Genomic DNA, 15,563 nt, shown 5'->3' with positions numbered 1-15,563 from the left:
GTCCTCCAGTACCGCCTCGGCAAAAACCACGTCCGCGACCGCGTGCAGGCTGGTTCTGCGGCCGGTGGCTAGGCGGACGTGAGGAGGTGCCCCTTCCTTGGCCACGAAAGGAGCGAAAAGCGGAAGTTTGTGGCCGCGGGGCCGAGTGGCCCAAGGACTTGGTCGTAGCCCGGGAGTCCTTGAAGCGATCCAGCGCACTGTCTGCTTTCTCACCAAAAAGGCGAGCGCCATCAAAAGGCATGTCCATGAGAGTGCTCTGGACATCCCCTGAAAAGGACGTGGACCGCAGCCAGGCGTGACGTCGAAGCGCCACCGTGGTAGAAATCGCCCTACCCAGCGAGTCCGTAGTGTCGAGTCCACATCGGATTGCATGGCGCGCTGCATCTCTCCCATCGGCCAGAGCCGAGGAAAGCCGTGCCCGGGCCTCCTCTGAGCACAGGGGCAGCACGTCCTCCACCGTATCCCACAGAGAGTGGGAATAACGGTCCAAGAGACAGGCGGTGTTCAAAGACCGCAGGCCCAAACTGAGCGAGGAGAACAGCTTTTTACCGAACTGTTCCAGTCTCTTGGAATCCCGGTCCGGTGGAGCGGACGGGAAGGAGAATTGGTAGGTAGAGGCCTGGATAACCAGACTCTCGGGGGTTGGGTGTTGGAACAGAAAATTGGGGTCGCCCGGAGCAGGGCGGTGGCGCCTGGCAACGTTCCTATCCACAGGAGGGACTGTGGAGGGCTTGGACCAGGTGCCCTGCAGAACGTCAATGAGGGCCTCATTGAATTGCAGCAGAGTCTCAGTGGAGCATGCGGCAGACTGAAGCACCTCAGTGAGGATGTTAGTCCTCACAGCCACGGCAGGCAGCTCAAGCCCAAGGGCCGCGGCCGCCTTGCGCAGCACCACAGAAAAAGCTGCACCCTCCTCCGAAGCCACAGTCGGAGGAGAGATGAATCCAGTGTCCGGTGAGGTATCCAAACCACTGGCCTCCCCCAGTTCATCTGCCCAGTCCTGTGCAAGTTGGCCCTGAAGGGCCAAAGGGTCCACTGACCCCTCCCAGTCGCCCCCGTCATCCGATTCCTGGTAAACAGGAGGAATGATCGGAGCCGGTCGATAGACATAATGTGTCTCTAGCGGCGTCTGATGCGGCGTCGCATCGGCGTCGGGACCGGACAGGGGCTGGACAGGGGCTGAACCGTGGATCGACGTCGACCGGAGTTGGCGGTGGCACCGGTGTCAACGCCGGCAGAGGAGGCGTGTCGAGGTCGACCGGCGTCGACGGGGGCCCAGGCTCGGGCCCCTCAGGGACCTGCGGCGTCGGGGCCGGAGCCTCCAACGGCGCCGGGGCCAGAGCTGCCGGCGCGCAAGGTCGCCCAGTCGAGTCCGCGGGCCCGATGGCGTGCCAGCGGGCATCGACGGCGGGGCCAGGCTCATCATGGTCGAGAGGAAGGCACTGACCCCCGCCGGCGTCGCGTCAGTCCCAGGGACCGGCGGGTATGGGGACGTGCGCGGCGCCTGCGGCTCCAGCGGAGCCGCGGGGGTGGAACCACCCTGACCCTCGGCCGAGTCGCGCGACCGGCGAGGGGAGTCCGAAGAGCGGTGTCGCCTCTTGGACTTCTTGGAGCGCTTCGACTTACCCGAAGACTTCGAGCCAGACGAGCGACGATGTCGATTGCGGCTCCGCGACCGATCCTTGGACCTCCTCCTGAACCGGGATCGAGAGGGGCGCGGAGCCGAGTGGCGAAGCTCGAGAAGCTTACGGGACCGCTTCCGCCTAGCTTTCGAGGTCAGGGCCATACAATCGGAGCACCACTCCGCGTCGTGGTCGAGGCCCAAGCAGTACAGGCACCGGCGGTGATGATCGGTCACCGACATCAGTCGGTGACAGTCGTCGCAGGCCTTGAAACCAGTCATCCTACCGGCACCAGAGTCGAAAAAGTGACCAAAGAGAGTCAAAGTTAATCAAAAAGTGACTAAAGGGGTAGCTCTCCTGGATCGGCGCTTACTGGCGCGGAAAAAAGAAGAACTGACGTCAGCGCGCGAGGGCGGCGTCTAAGTACTCCGACGACGTCATTCCGGCGCACGACGCCAATGACGGACACGGAGCCGCAGACGACGCCTAGCGACACGCAAGGGGTATTGCTACAAAAATCTTCCGGATCCAGTCTGACCTCTGGGGATATTCTAAGGTGAGGAATCTAACTAACGTGTTTCTTTCAGATTCAGAGTTTGTTGAGCCTTAATGGCTTGTATAGACAAATGTGTAGGTTAGCACACACTATCTCTTACATTCAGGGGTACACTTTTCAGCACTGTATGTGGTGAGGTAGCAACAGGGGGGGGGGGCAACCATTGTAAGGTACCCACTGCATCCCATTCATGGCTTAGCTTTTACTACACATCAGGCGGGGAGTGTGGCCTGTTTTTCTTGCTTGGTGCCACTGCTTTAACTTTTATCAAAATGTAACTTTAGTCATCTTTATATCTCAGAAGAGGAATCCAAGTTTTAATGTTCACTTGCTTTTTGGTCAGTAAACGCCTGAGTAGAAGTGTGAATGGAAACTTGAAGTTTTTCAGGGTTTGAGTAATCTGGATCAAAAAGCAAAAAGTCATCAGTGCCTTATCACTGGGATCTTTATGGTACGAAGCATGCAGAGTACTTCTGTGCTACTGCCATGATGTCAGTGAAATATCCCAACTGGGATAGTTTTTAATATATTAGTTGTGTATACGTTAGTGGAAGTATTTTAGGAGGCAGATCTCATATGTGGCAATTTTTGGAACGTTAACTTGGTCAATTCATTTAGTGAAATGTCACAAACATCAAAAGAGCATGATACGCCTAATTTGTTTTCAGTATACATAAGAAATAAACTCAAGAATAAATAACTACTTCTAGAAGGCAGTTCACATCACACAGCAACCTGAAATTCAGAAAGCTCATAGGAGGAGGACCAGAAGCAGTACCTCTGGCATAAGAACAAATAAGTAACAGACTCACTTGTACAAGGCAGAGAATCGGAGTGATATTTCAGAACAGTAATATGCCAAAAGCAAGCTAAAACATTCACCCTCAGACCATCATGGGGCCCTGAAACACATCTTTACAATAAAGTGCCCAAGTTAATGTGCCTACGAAGGGCAATTATTTAATTTTCAGTCCCTCAACTGCACTTGCCAACCATGGGGACTCCTCCACCAACTGAGTAACTATAGAGACACACTACCCACCTTTATGCTTCCACCAATTAGATCAGGAGGCTCCTCATCCATCTCCAATGCAACATTAATTGAAGCGAACGGGCGACTTGCCATCTGCTGCATCTCACGAAGAAGTTGCTAATAAAACAAAATATATGCAGAATCATGGTTAAACTGTTATCATTTCCTGCAAGAGCAAGTAACACCATACATACCTTTGGTAACATTTTCTATGGCATGTCTCCAACTTGCAGAATTATTTTATGAAATACCTTCAAGGTGCAGACTGCATATGGAAAGCTTTGCACAGCCATTAAGGTTGAGGAGGGGGGGAGGGGGTGGCAGGGTCATAGTGTCTCTACAGTGATCGCATCATGCAATAAACAAACTGGACCAGAAGTAGTATACTGTAATACATGCCCATTCGGACCTTCTTTGTCCCCCTTCACATTTACCAAATTTCTTCACCCCCACAGATCAGATGTACTGCTAACATTCGGGTCACTACATTATTTTCTTTTTAAAGCCAACTTAACAATTGGTACTGATTTGTGAGTGTTTCATATGTCAATTAAAGTATAAGTAATAAAAGAAAGTTACTCACCGTCGGTATTAATGTTTCTGGTGGATGATGTATCTTCCTGCAGATCCTTCACCTTATGAATCACCCAACCCCCAGATTGAATCTGGATTTTCTTTTTTGGCTGGCATCAGCTCTATCATGGTCAGGATATGCCATGAGGCTTCAACTGCCCAAGCTATGATGACAGGAGAACTAAACAGCCAGTTGGCATCGGTTTTAGGTGCTTTTTCAACACTACATAAAAGCAGGTGGAAAGGGAGCGAGAGGGCGTAAATGACAGCAACAATAGAAAGCACTTTAAATACCACAGGATCTTATTAGCACAGGCACTTTCGGGGGAGGTGAGGAATCAGATGATATATATATATATATATATATATATACACATTCACACATATATATATGAATTAATCAATGTCCACAATATATATATATATTTAACTTATAAGCAATTTTTCTTCTGAGGCATACTTCATTCCACAGGTTCTTCCTCTTATGAATGGGTCGCAAAGCAATGACCTTGGGAAATGGAATTGAGTAATGACAATTAATCAAGCAAGTCATGCAGTGCAGCCATAGTCAAGTAACGATCACTTAAACCTAAGTCGTGAGGCAATAATGCTCAGCAAAAGTATGTAAGGCTGACCAGGTCGCGACCCACACATTTTAGCTATTGGGACACCATACTATTGGCTGCAGTGCACATGAATGCCAGCCAGATGGTCTTTGTCGTCCCCGGGAGAGCAGATAATAATACTGATAGTAAGCCAACATAAGATAATGCGTTTCGTTACCACAACCTTTCTTGGCTCCAGTGAAGACCACTGAGAACTGATCGCCCACTCTCTATGTGTCTATCTATGCTGTATTCATATAGCGTGAACCTAGCCAAAAGACAGCAGAGCACAGAGTCAAATACAAGAGTAAAGTTAAAGTGTGATAGAATAGAGAAGTGGTTTGTTGACTGTTAATGCATTATGATGTTGTGTTTTTTAAAGACATGCATCTTCAACTCTTTCCTAAATTGAAGCAATGCTGGGGTAGTCTTGATGGATAGGAGAGTGTGCTCCATATCCTGAGAGCACAGATGGAAAGGGTTTGCTGCCTTGGTTTTTCTCTTTTTTGTTTTACACTTCTTAGTTTGCAATCTGGAGGTGTCCTGGCTGCAGGTGTGCTGAGACCCACTAGGACACGATGGCTTTATAAATGATGTAGCTGGTTTTGAAGATGGTGCGTGCTGGCAAGGGGAGCCAATAGAGTTCCATCAGGATGGGGTGATGTGATCATACTTCTGCAGGCAGTCGATGAGATGTGCTGCAGTATGGGGATGCCCTTATGGGGAAGACAGTGTGGAGTCTGGAAGGCCATGGAGCAGAGCGTTATCACCATACAAAGGCAAATACCACAGTTCTGAAAGTGTTTTCTGGAATGGTTTCACTTTTTGTAGAAGTGAGATTGTTGCTTTAAAAGTGAGGTCTTAGCTTTTTTTTATCAATCTGGTTCTCAAGGTTAAGGCAGGTGTCCAGGGTAAATCAAAATTACTTGTCATTTGATGAAAGCTGTGGTTACTAATCGTCTAGGTTCATGTCATGTTGAGCCAGGTTTATAAAGGTTCTTGTGGGTGTTCTTGGTAGAAAACAGGAGTTATGTTATATGTTCTTATAAAGCGCATGGCTGCCCCAGCAACGGGGCGTCCCAGCACTAAAGCGGACAGGAGCATGCAGAGGAGAGATTTGAATTAGAGGTTAGAGAAAAGCCACGTTTTGATAATTTTTCTGAAAGCCCAATGGTCTTGCATGCCACGGGTAGCAAGAGGAATAGAATAGGCAGTGCAAAAACATAAGGGCAGGCGCGTCCTGCACTCGTTGGAGTCTTTTAGTCTAGGCTTTATTCACACCGAATAATAGCCCGTTACAGTAATTAATTGAGACTGCACAGTGGATTGGACAATCATTTGACGGGTCGGTGCGTCAAGGAATCCTAGAATGGGTTTCAGGCCGCGTAGGAGACCAAAGCAGGTACCTGTCACTGTCTTAGCTTGACTCTCAAATGAGTCTTGGTTGGGTTGAGCTTCAGGTATGAACAGGAGATCCAGGGCTGTCCTTTTGTGAGCAGGCAATACATTATGACTCCGCATGCCTCAAGTCGAGTCTATGCAGTCACTCCTCATGTTTGTGGGGTATGCAGGAGAGAAGGTGGACAACTGAGAGAACAGCTCATGTTAAAGGCCAACACTTCGCATAAATGTAGGACAGGTGCAACGCATCAGTTTATCTAAAAATGACTCTGGGGAAGGTGGTTAGACTGAAGCACATGCAGTTCATCAACCCCATGGCCAAATTAATTGTGGCCAAGAAAATAATTAGCATCATTAGAAGGAGAACCAGACAACTGCGCATTAGTTCAAATGGAGACACCATGAGGAACATTAAAAGTAAATTCAAATCCTGCTGTAGAATAATGAACAGATCCGTCAGAGACCAATAAAGCAAAGCTTTCAGAAAAGGTGCCTTAATTGTCAGCTTAAAGGCTGCTCATGAAGGCAAGTAGCCTTTAACACTAGTGACTGCGAAGCCCTGTTAGAACCATAGAACATCAGAAAGGTGGGACCAAAAAGGATTACTTATATCACTCAACAAACATACTCCATTAGCACGCATAATTATATTTTGTTTCGTGTTTGCTGACGGGTAAGATGATGTCTGCTACCATCGCCAAATCTCCACTCATGCAGACGCAAAGTCAGATGACTGGGGTAGAGTATCCAACCACCCTCCTGTGAAAGCAGATCTGCACATTGCAGGAGACAATCGGGCACAGTGCGGATTTCCAAGATATGGCACCAAATCCTCCTCACAGAAACTGGGACCATCAGTTGGGCTTCATCCCCTTCTGCCCCAGACGCTTTTAGGACTCTAAGCAGACATGGAATCAGCAGGAATGCATTAAGCAGATTGAGAATGACGGTCGTAGAAGACATTGATGGGGAAGTGCGTGGAAGAAAATAGAGGACACTTCCATGGCTATGGCAAATATTTCCATGCATGGACACACCAATCTGGAGCGGATTAGGTCTGTTACTTGGGCGTGAAGCACTCACTCGTATTACTGTAAGGAGATATCAGTCAGCCCACCATCACAATGCAAAAATGGGACTCAACTGAAAAAATGCTCCACTGCAGAACCACAGCTCTATCACTTACCAACACAGGATTCATGACACAACAGCATCTTGAGAGAGAGACAGTGAGTGAGTGCACACGTGTGTGTTTTTGAACAGTGGCTCCCGCTTAAGTCTCATGCACCCCCAACAAGCAGCATCAGAGAAGTTCATGGAGTAAAGAAAAAAGAAAAAAAAGAAAAAAAAAGAACTACGAACGTCAATAGGTTTCACCTATACAAGGCCTATTGGTGTTCTCATGTTTTTTTTAAAGATGTTGCACAGCAGACAATCATGGCTTTTGTCTGTTTACCCTTAAGCCTGTGCTGCTGTGCAACATCTTGAAAAAACATTGACAACGCCAAGAGGTCTCTCATAGGCCAAACGTAATAGCTTTGCATCAATCACTAAAGATTTTGCAATTGCTGTACAGACAACACCTTATAATTACGAGAGGATTTACAAGGTTTCGCTAGCACAAGCAAAACCTACTGAAGAACCACTCCTTTAAAGAATTGATTTGATAAAAAAAGTCAAAATAGCTGCAATTAAATGTGATCAGTACAGACATTGTCATCTATATATCTGTTTACAATCTACAGTTCATTTAAATTCACCCGAAAAGTATTTGTGTGTTTTGTTTTAAAGTACTCCACACTTTACAAAACGTGCTCCACAGGTTGATAAAAGAGAGTACGATGCAAATGCAAAAATAGCAATAAATAGCAGGCAACACCTGCCTTAAGTTATGAAGAAATCCCTAGTAAAGCAGATGGCGGCTGTCTGTTTCCGAGTTTCCTTGAATACACAGTCACTTTTACTACCAACCACAGACAGCTGCAGATGAATACTTTGGCGATAGTTCCTTATTGCCATTTAAATCTAATACAGTCCAGCAGTGACACCCTCCCTTTCCACAGCACGTTTTGATTACCATCTAAGTATTTCAGTGGCAAAAAGGGACTGCAAACCACGGAACCATGTGTGCTGGACTGTTGTTGAATGTTTACTTAATACGTGGGGGCTGGTGCAAGCAACAACATGTGGGGAAGGGGCTCTGGGTGCAAGCAACGATGTTCAAGGGGTGCGAGAGTGGAGGGGAGACCATCAGAAAAAAACGTGCACTCTTCTGGAGTATACATAGTAACTGGAGGAGCATGTGGACAGTGGAAGGACATCGGCTCCCGGCTGGAAACTGTACTTGGTCCATGCTCCAGGGAACAGCCGAACAACAGGGAGAGGAAAGATGAAGTGAAACCTGATGCTGCTGAACAGTGAGAAGCAAGAAAATGAGTGATGGCGAAGCCAACGAACGTTAAGTAACTGGTGGGTTGTAAGCCCCTTTTAAGATTTCCATTTATTCATTACAAGAGATTACGAAAGCACATTGCAAATGGAACCTAATAATTACAAGTGATTTCGCAAGCACAGCAGGCAAAACCTAAAAATGAACAGTCACCTTTCCATCTATCCCATCCCTTCCAGTGCTGTAAATGCGTGGCCCAGACTTTGATGCTGCACAGGCCAGGGCTCCTGAAGCATATGCGCTGCGCTCTGGTCGAGCATAAGTCAGCTCGTGATTTCTGCATTAAACTCTCTACGTCTCTTATTTTGTCATGAAGGATAAATACATTATGAATGAGGGAATGGGTCGGATTGTCACAAAAACAGTTTAAGGACCAGGACCGTGTCAGTACATATATATATAAAACATTAGGCTCGCCAAGCCAATATCAGACTTTATTGAGTTCGGAGACATCGGAAAGCGTACGTTAGTCCATGTAACACTCCATACATAATTATGTTGATGGTAATAATAATGCATATTAATGTTATTTACATACCACTTTCATTGTAGATGCCCATCCACTAATAGCTACACATATGGGGCATTTTAGTACTCAAATTAAATGGTACTCCTTGTATCTACCTCTGAAAGATGACATACCGATTTTCTCTGTCAGTGTTAAAAACACACATATATATATATATATATATACCCGCACACACACACACACACATATACAAATATAGCATACAATAGGAAACACAGCCAGAGCGCTCAGCAGCGGGTGCGGTCGTGAGGCCGAATCCGTGGTCTGAATTAATTTTTAGAACCAAAATAACGCCACTATCGGGATTCTTTGTTTGCATTTATTAAACAAACAGACCCAGACTGTCAAACCAACGCGTTTCAGCCACACAGGGCCTTGCTCAGGATAGATATCTATCTATAGACACATACACACACATATATATATTAGCCCAGATGGAAACGCGACAACAAGGCCGACCAAGAACAACAACATGGGGAAGGGGGAGGGGTCAAAACCCACCCCAATAAGACGTGGCAAGAGAAGGAGCAAGGCCAAAAAGAGGAGAAGAAAAGAAAAAGCAAAAATAAAAAACTTCACTTAGTCAAAATCTAGTCATCAACCTTTCCAGCTTGATCTTGAATTCGGATCATATTAGCCTGCTTAACAAAGGACTAACTTTCTGCCCTAATACAACCTTAGACGTTCCAAATGTACGAATCGACCTATACAAATTTTGTCGCAAGGTCAAATTAAAAAAATACTTTGAAGAAAAGTCGACATCAGCAGGAGGGGACTCAACTATTAAAATTCTAAACATCACCCCATTAAACCGTAAAGATCTGCCAGCTTTAAAGATATTGTCCAATCTTGGGAGCTCGAACCCAGACAGCCATACTAGTTCTAGTTCCAGCATTGAAGATGACCTAAGATTTTGCCAAGAAGAAGGTATTAACACTCATGTAGGTGGAGAAAGTGGGTTAAAGTCTAAGTCTAAATTTTGTCCACAGTTACCCCCAGGAAATAAGATTGACCTATTTCACGAGATCGTAGTAGATGAAATCAATCAACTGTCCATGAGAAAACAAAGGAGACATAATAAACCATCATGGAATCTCTCACGGGGGGGGGGGGGAAGAGAAAGCAATGAAGGAATGAAGAGATAATCATAACATCATTATAAGAGCCGCCGATAAAGGCGGCAATATTGTTCTACAAAATCGAGAGCAATACATTGCTGAAGCCTACAGGCAACTCAGGAATCTGGATCATTACAAAAAATTGGATAAAAAACCGACGATGCAATGGACCGCAGAATATCATCAACAACTATTAACCTGGAAAGAGAGAGGGCTAATCAACTTCGAGGAATTCATGTACCTCAAAGTTGATAATCCGGTTACACCTATCATTTACATTCTCCCAAAAGTGCATACATCAACAATAGATCCTCTAGGCAGACCAATTGTCGGCTCAATGGGTTCATTTTTGGAAAGAACATCTCATTACATCGATGTGTTACTGATTGAATATGTGATGAAATTACCCTCATATTTAAAAGATACCACGGCTTTTCTGAACAAATTAAAAACTATCCATTGGAACGAGCATCAGATCTTGATTACAATAGATGTAACCTCATTGTATACGTCTATTTGCCATAAAGATGGTCTTGCAGCAGTCAATGCTTTTTTGGAAACCAGATCATTGAGCTTTTTGGAACATTCACAAATGATCATAGACATGTTGAATCATTGCCGGACACAATGTTTTTCTTTTTAATGGGGAGATATTTGTTCAGAGACAAGGCACAGCAATGGGGACTTCCTTTGCCCCGACGTATGCCAATTTATTTATGGCAGTCTGGGAAGATGTATGAATCAAGTGGAGGGAGAAAGAAGGAGTTGCGACCCACTCAGATTCTTTTACAGATATCTAAATATCAGATTGAGAGTGGATCACTGGCCCTGAAAGAACCAAGGTAAGCATCACCAGGTCAGGGACTGTTAAGAAACCCTCAATCACGTTTATCGCAGGTGGTATTTCAGCGGTATGTTCGATTATCCGCTTGTGCTTAACAATGTGACAGCATCATCATCGTGTTACTGTGTGCTTCCTCCACCCGGAGGTTTTTGCCTCTGGTTTTTTCAGTAGTGATCGTAGTGTGGGGTGAGGTGATCAACGTGAGTGTAAGTTAAAAAACTCGTACAGCCAGTCAAAACATTTTTTTAATAGAACTGGGTTCGGGTTTATTAAAAACGTATATCGTGCATAGATAGACGCTTTAGGGTCTAATGCACTAGGTGAAAAAGTCCAAAAGATAGGTCGACATGTTTCAGCCCTGTCTCGTGCCCCTGAGGGTCAGGTGGGCTTTCATCAGGACCAAGTGTAAGTGTGGAGGACCCTAATATTCAAGGGATTCCTTGACGAGGATGGAGTGATTAGTCCAGCCAAAAAATAAAATAAGAATTCAATTTGAACCCGTTTGAAATGAAAAACGGGGGGGGGGAGGGAGAGAAAGAATGATGAAGACTCATATTCAGTCTGGATGCTGTAGCTGTGTTCAAAACTTAGAGCATCAGCCGTTGTTGCAACTGTAAAATGGCAATACTTTTATGGTAATAATGCCAATTAACACAAAGGCTCATATTGACATTAAGTTACGGCAAAAAATAGCCCTCTTTTTGTATTAAAAGCAAATTGTAAGAAGACAAAATCACAAACCCAAGATCCATTTTTGTCATTAAACACAAAACAATACCAATTTTTGTCAAACAATGATACAGAGACCGTTCGCGTTTTAGCGTGTAAAGCGCGGTAGGACATGCTGGTATAATGCTATCGTTTCTGATTGCGTGGTAATAGCCTTAGTGGGGGAAGAAATGGTAAGATGCATCTAAATAAAACACAGTGGACTGCATCTCTGATATCACAAAATAAGGACAATCGCATCATGAATGCCTGTTTAGGTATTACTGTTTTACGCTGCAATTAACAAAAGGAGTGTGCTAATTGGGAGGGGAATGTTACCATGGGTGGAATTGGTCATTGTGCGCACAGCTGTAGAGCTTAAATCATTTTGCTAAAAATTCCGTTTAGTTTTTTAACCTGCGTGAAAGCTCATTCAGGCATTAAATCATACAATCAGATGGTATTAGGGAAAAGAATACCTTGTTTACTCAAGTTGAGGAAACCATCGGGTACAGGAGGCTAAATCCCGCTCTTGAAAAAAGGGAAGGAACAAGCAAAATATTAAGAAAGAACAAATACATTACGTTCCTTCGTCGGCGTCCTCGTGTGTGTTCCAGTCGTTACCTTGCGCTGGGAAGTTTGTGACTTGTTCTGCCGCCGCCTCTCTTGCCCCGGTATGCAGCCCAGTAAGCCGGGTCAGGACTTAAGTAGGTGGGGCCATCACACAGATAGACAGAATTGACAATCTGAGTTTCTTATGGTTCCTGTTGAAAGACGGCTTCGCTTACAAAAACGTTTTTGTCAACCGAAAAATATTCCATTGATAGAAAATATCTTGGATTTACAAAATAGGGGAAGATTACTAAATTGCAAAAGTGGTCTAACTCAAGTAACAAGAAGCGCATCCTGTCAACACTTGAAGACGGAGTGTTCATATTGTCCCGCAACGGTCTCAAAGTTTTAGAGTGATGCAAAAGATGCCTTTCAAGCAATTGTTCTTCAAACATATCATTGAGCCATGCAGTGCAGAAATTTACGTTTCTCGACCTTTGATGTGGCTAAGATCGTTAGTAGAGGGCTCTCATGTGGGTGATACTCATGTCGCCTGGTAATCGACTCAGATCACATGGAGCAGATCCTGTCATCACTTAAAACGTAATGTTCATATTGCCCCGAAAAAGTCTTTAAAAAGTTTTTGTATGATTCCGAGTATATTTATCTTTGAGGAGCATAACCAGTAGTCGTGAAATGTAGAAATTCACTTTTTTCGACTTTTAGTGTGGCCAAAGTCTTTGAAAGAGTGCTTTTATAAGGGTGATACTCATAAGAAGTAGGTAGTTTATGGAAGGTGGTTTAAGGTTATTCCAAGGTTATGGTGAGACTTATTATAATAAAGAGGTACATCCTTCAACTATGGTGTAGTTCAAGATCCATATTTTAACTTTTTACGCTACAGTTATCATTTGTAGATGCTTAACCACGGGATGTTATCATTTAATCCATGTACATGAGTGCATAGACGGTGGACCCATCTTTGTTCTTTTTCGAACAAGATTTTTTCTGCGTTGTGATTTTTGACGGTAAGTGTTTCCAAAATTACCCACTGAAGGTGATTGATCGTGTGTCCTTTCTCCAGGTAATGGTTACTCATTTTAGTAGAGTTTTTTTTACATTTGATATTACTCCTATGTTCGCAGAGTCGTTGTTTGACTCTGCGGCATGTCATCCCAATATAGCGTAGTTCGCAAGGACATGTAATCATATAGATCACATGGGTGGTATTACAATTTGTATGTGTTCGGATTGTCCATTGTAAATCTGGCAGTAGTTGCAAGGTTTTGGCTGCTTTTGTGAGATGGCAAACTGAACATGTGCCACAGGGGTAATGGCCAGTTACTGGTGATTTGCTCCAGAGACTCAAGGTCGTGTCCAAACTAGGTTTTTGAGGGGGTCTTGTGTGTACCAGTATGTCCTTTAGGTTCAGAGTCCTCTTATTTGAGAATCTAGGTTTGGGCCATTTTAAAGCACCTGACGTTAAGATTTTCCAGTTCTTGTTAATGATTTTCTTAACGTCATTGGATACCGGACTGTAGGTGCTGACACACGTGACCAGATCTTTAGTAGATTCTTTCACAGTTGTTTCCATTAGGGTTTCTCTCTGTTGGTTTCTAGCCCTCTTTTGACATTTCTTGATGGTACTTGGAGGGTAATCTCTTTTCATTCATTTCTCACGAAGATCTTTCGCTTGTTCTTTGTAGTCCTGGATGTTACTACAGTTGCGTCTAAGTCGGAGGAACTGACTATACGGAAGGTTCTCCCTCATTGGACGTGGATGGAAGCTTTTAAAGGAAAGTAAGCTGTTCTTAGCAGTGGGTTTAAAAAAAGTTTTTGTCTGAATGGTATTGTTATCAATAAAGATGGTGACATCCAGGAAGTCGAGTTTATTTGGACTTGCTGAGTAGGTAAATTTGAGCCACTCATCTCTGATGTTCAACCATTGGTGAAAGTCGACGAGGGTTCCCATATCACCTTCCCAAATCAGCAGGACATCATCGATGTACAGTTTCCAAAAGATAATTCGTTTGAGGAATGGATTGGTAGGGCTCTGTACAAAGTTCGCTTCGAAATCGTTCACATATAATCCGGCCACGCTCGGCGCGAAGGTACTTCCCATGGAAGTACCATGGCATTGTCGGTACATGGTTTGGTTGTACTCGAAATGGTTCTCGGTAAGCGCTAGTCTGCAGCACTCCAGAATGAAATGTCTGGGTGTCTTGTGGTTCCACTGCTGATTGAACAGCAGCTCTTCAAGCGTGTCCAGTGTTTTCTTCTGTGGGAGACTGGTGTACAGACTTTTGACGTCCAAAACAACTAGTAGCATACTTCCTTCTGTGAATTGTTGGTCCCTTAGGAGGTTAAGGAGATCTTTAGTATCCTTAAGATAGGTAGGTGTCTGTTGTACTAGTGGTTTTAGATAGTGGTCCGCAAACTGTGATAGAGGTTCCAGGACCGAATCGATCCCGGAGACAATCGGTCTTCCCGGCGGTGGTCTTCGTTCCTTATGAATCTTGGGAAGGGAATAAAAATACGGCATTCTAGGTGTTCGGGCTACCAGGAACTCTGCTTCACTCTTGGAGATCCAGTTGTTAATTTCCGCTTTGTCAACCATCAGTGTGAAGGTTCTTTGTAGACGTTCTGTTGGGTCCGTTGTGATGATCTCATAGAACTTCCTGTCAGATAGGAGGTCTGTGCATTGCTGATCATACCCTTCTCTACTGAGCAGCACAATACCTCCGCCTTTATCGGCAGGTTTTATTACCAGGTCACCATTTTTCCGTAGTGTATCCAAAGCTATTTGTTCAGCTCTGGATACATTCACAAATGGTCTCTTGGTTTGGTCTTTGAGACTTCCTACTTCTCTCATGATGGCTTGTTCGAATGCCACGATCTCCACTGGGACCTGATGGTTGAGTGGGCAAAATCTAGACTTGCGGCGTAAGGTGGTATCGCCGTCTCTCGTTCGTTCTTCTTGTTCCTTGAAGAAGATGGCATTTTGAAAAGCAGACACAGGCCTAACATCAAAGCATGGATGAGGTACATAGACGATTTGTTTGTAGTGTGGGAAGGAGACGAATCGTCCTTGGAAGAATTCATCCAGAGCCTGAATGAGAATAATTATAATCTATCCTTCACATCCAACTGGAGTAAAAATCAAGTAACCTACTTGGATGTAGAAGTGTTCATATGTGAACAAAAGATCTGCACCAGAATCCATCGGAAACCCACAGCAACTAACAGCATCCTCCATGCCAATAGCGGACACCCACAACATCTAAAATGGAGCATTCCGTATGGTGAGATGCTCCGCATCAAGAGGAATTGTTCGGAAATCTATGACAGAGACAAATTTAGAAGACGAGAGTGCTAGATTCCTGGCAAGAGATTATCCCCTGAAAGTTATAACTGATTCAAAGAAGAGAACAATGGAAAAACCGAGAACAGAACTATTGAAAGAACGAGATGATACGGACAATGATGAAACAGTGAGGATAATTATGGATTTTAATTTTGAAAATAAGTGCCTAAGGAAAATCATTAAAAAGAATTGGAACATTTTATTGCTTG

The 15,563-nt window shown here is 44.6% G+C and overlaps 1 protein-coding gene across 2 annotated transcripts in view; it reads right to left on the bottom strand.

The window, feature by feature from the left end:
* Positions 1 to 15,563, bottom strand: part of ATRN (attractin) — a 900,609-nt gene that overhangs the window by 53,195 nt on the left and 831,851 nt on the right. For both annotated transcript variants that reach the window (XM_085642692.1, XM_085642691.1), the window contains exon 27: positions 3,221 to 3,328. In XM_085642692.1, the coding sequence (XP_085498818.1) occupies positions 3,221 to 3,328 (108 nt within the window). The remainder of the gene's footprint in view (positions 1 to 3,220; positions 3,329 to 15,563) is intronic.

This window comes from Triturus cristatus, chromosome 2_2 (assembly GCF_964204655.1).
Source record: "Triturus cristatus chromosome 2_2, aTriCri1.1, whole genome shotgun sequence".
Lineage (NCBI taxonomy): Eukaryota > Metazoa > Chordata > Amphibia > Caudata > Salamandridae > Triturus > Triturus cristatus.
The sequence above is the reverse complement of the archived record's forward strand: the minus strand, read 5'-3'. Positions and strand labels throughout refer to the sequence as shown.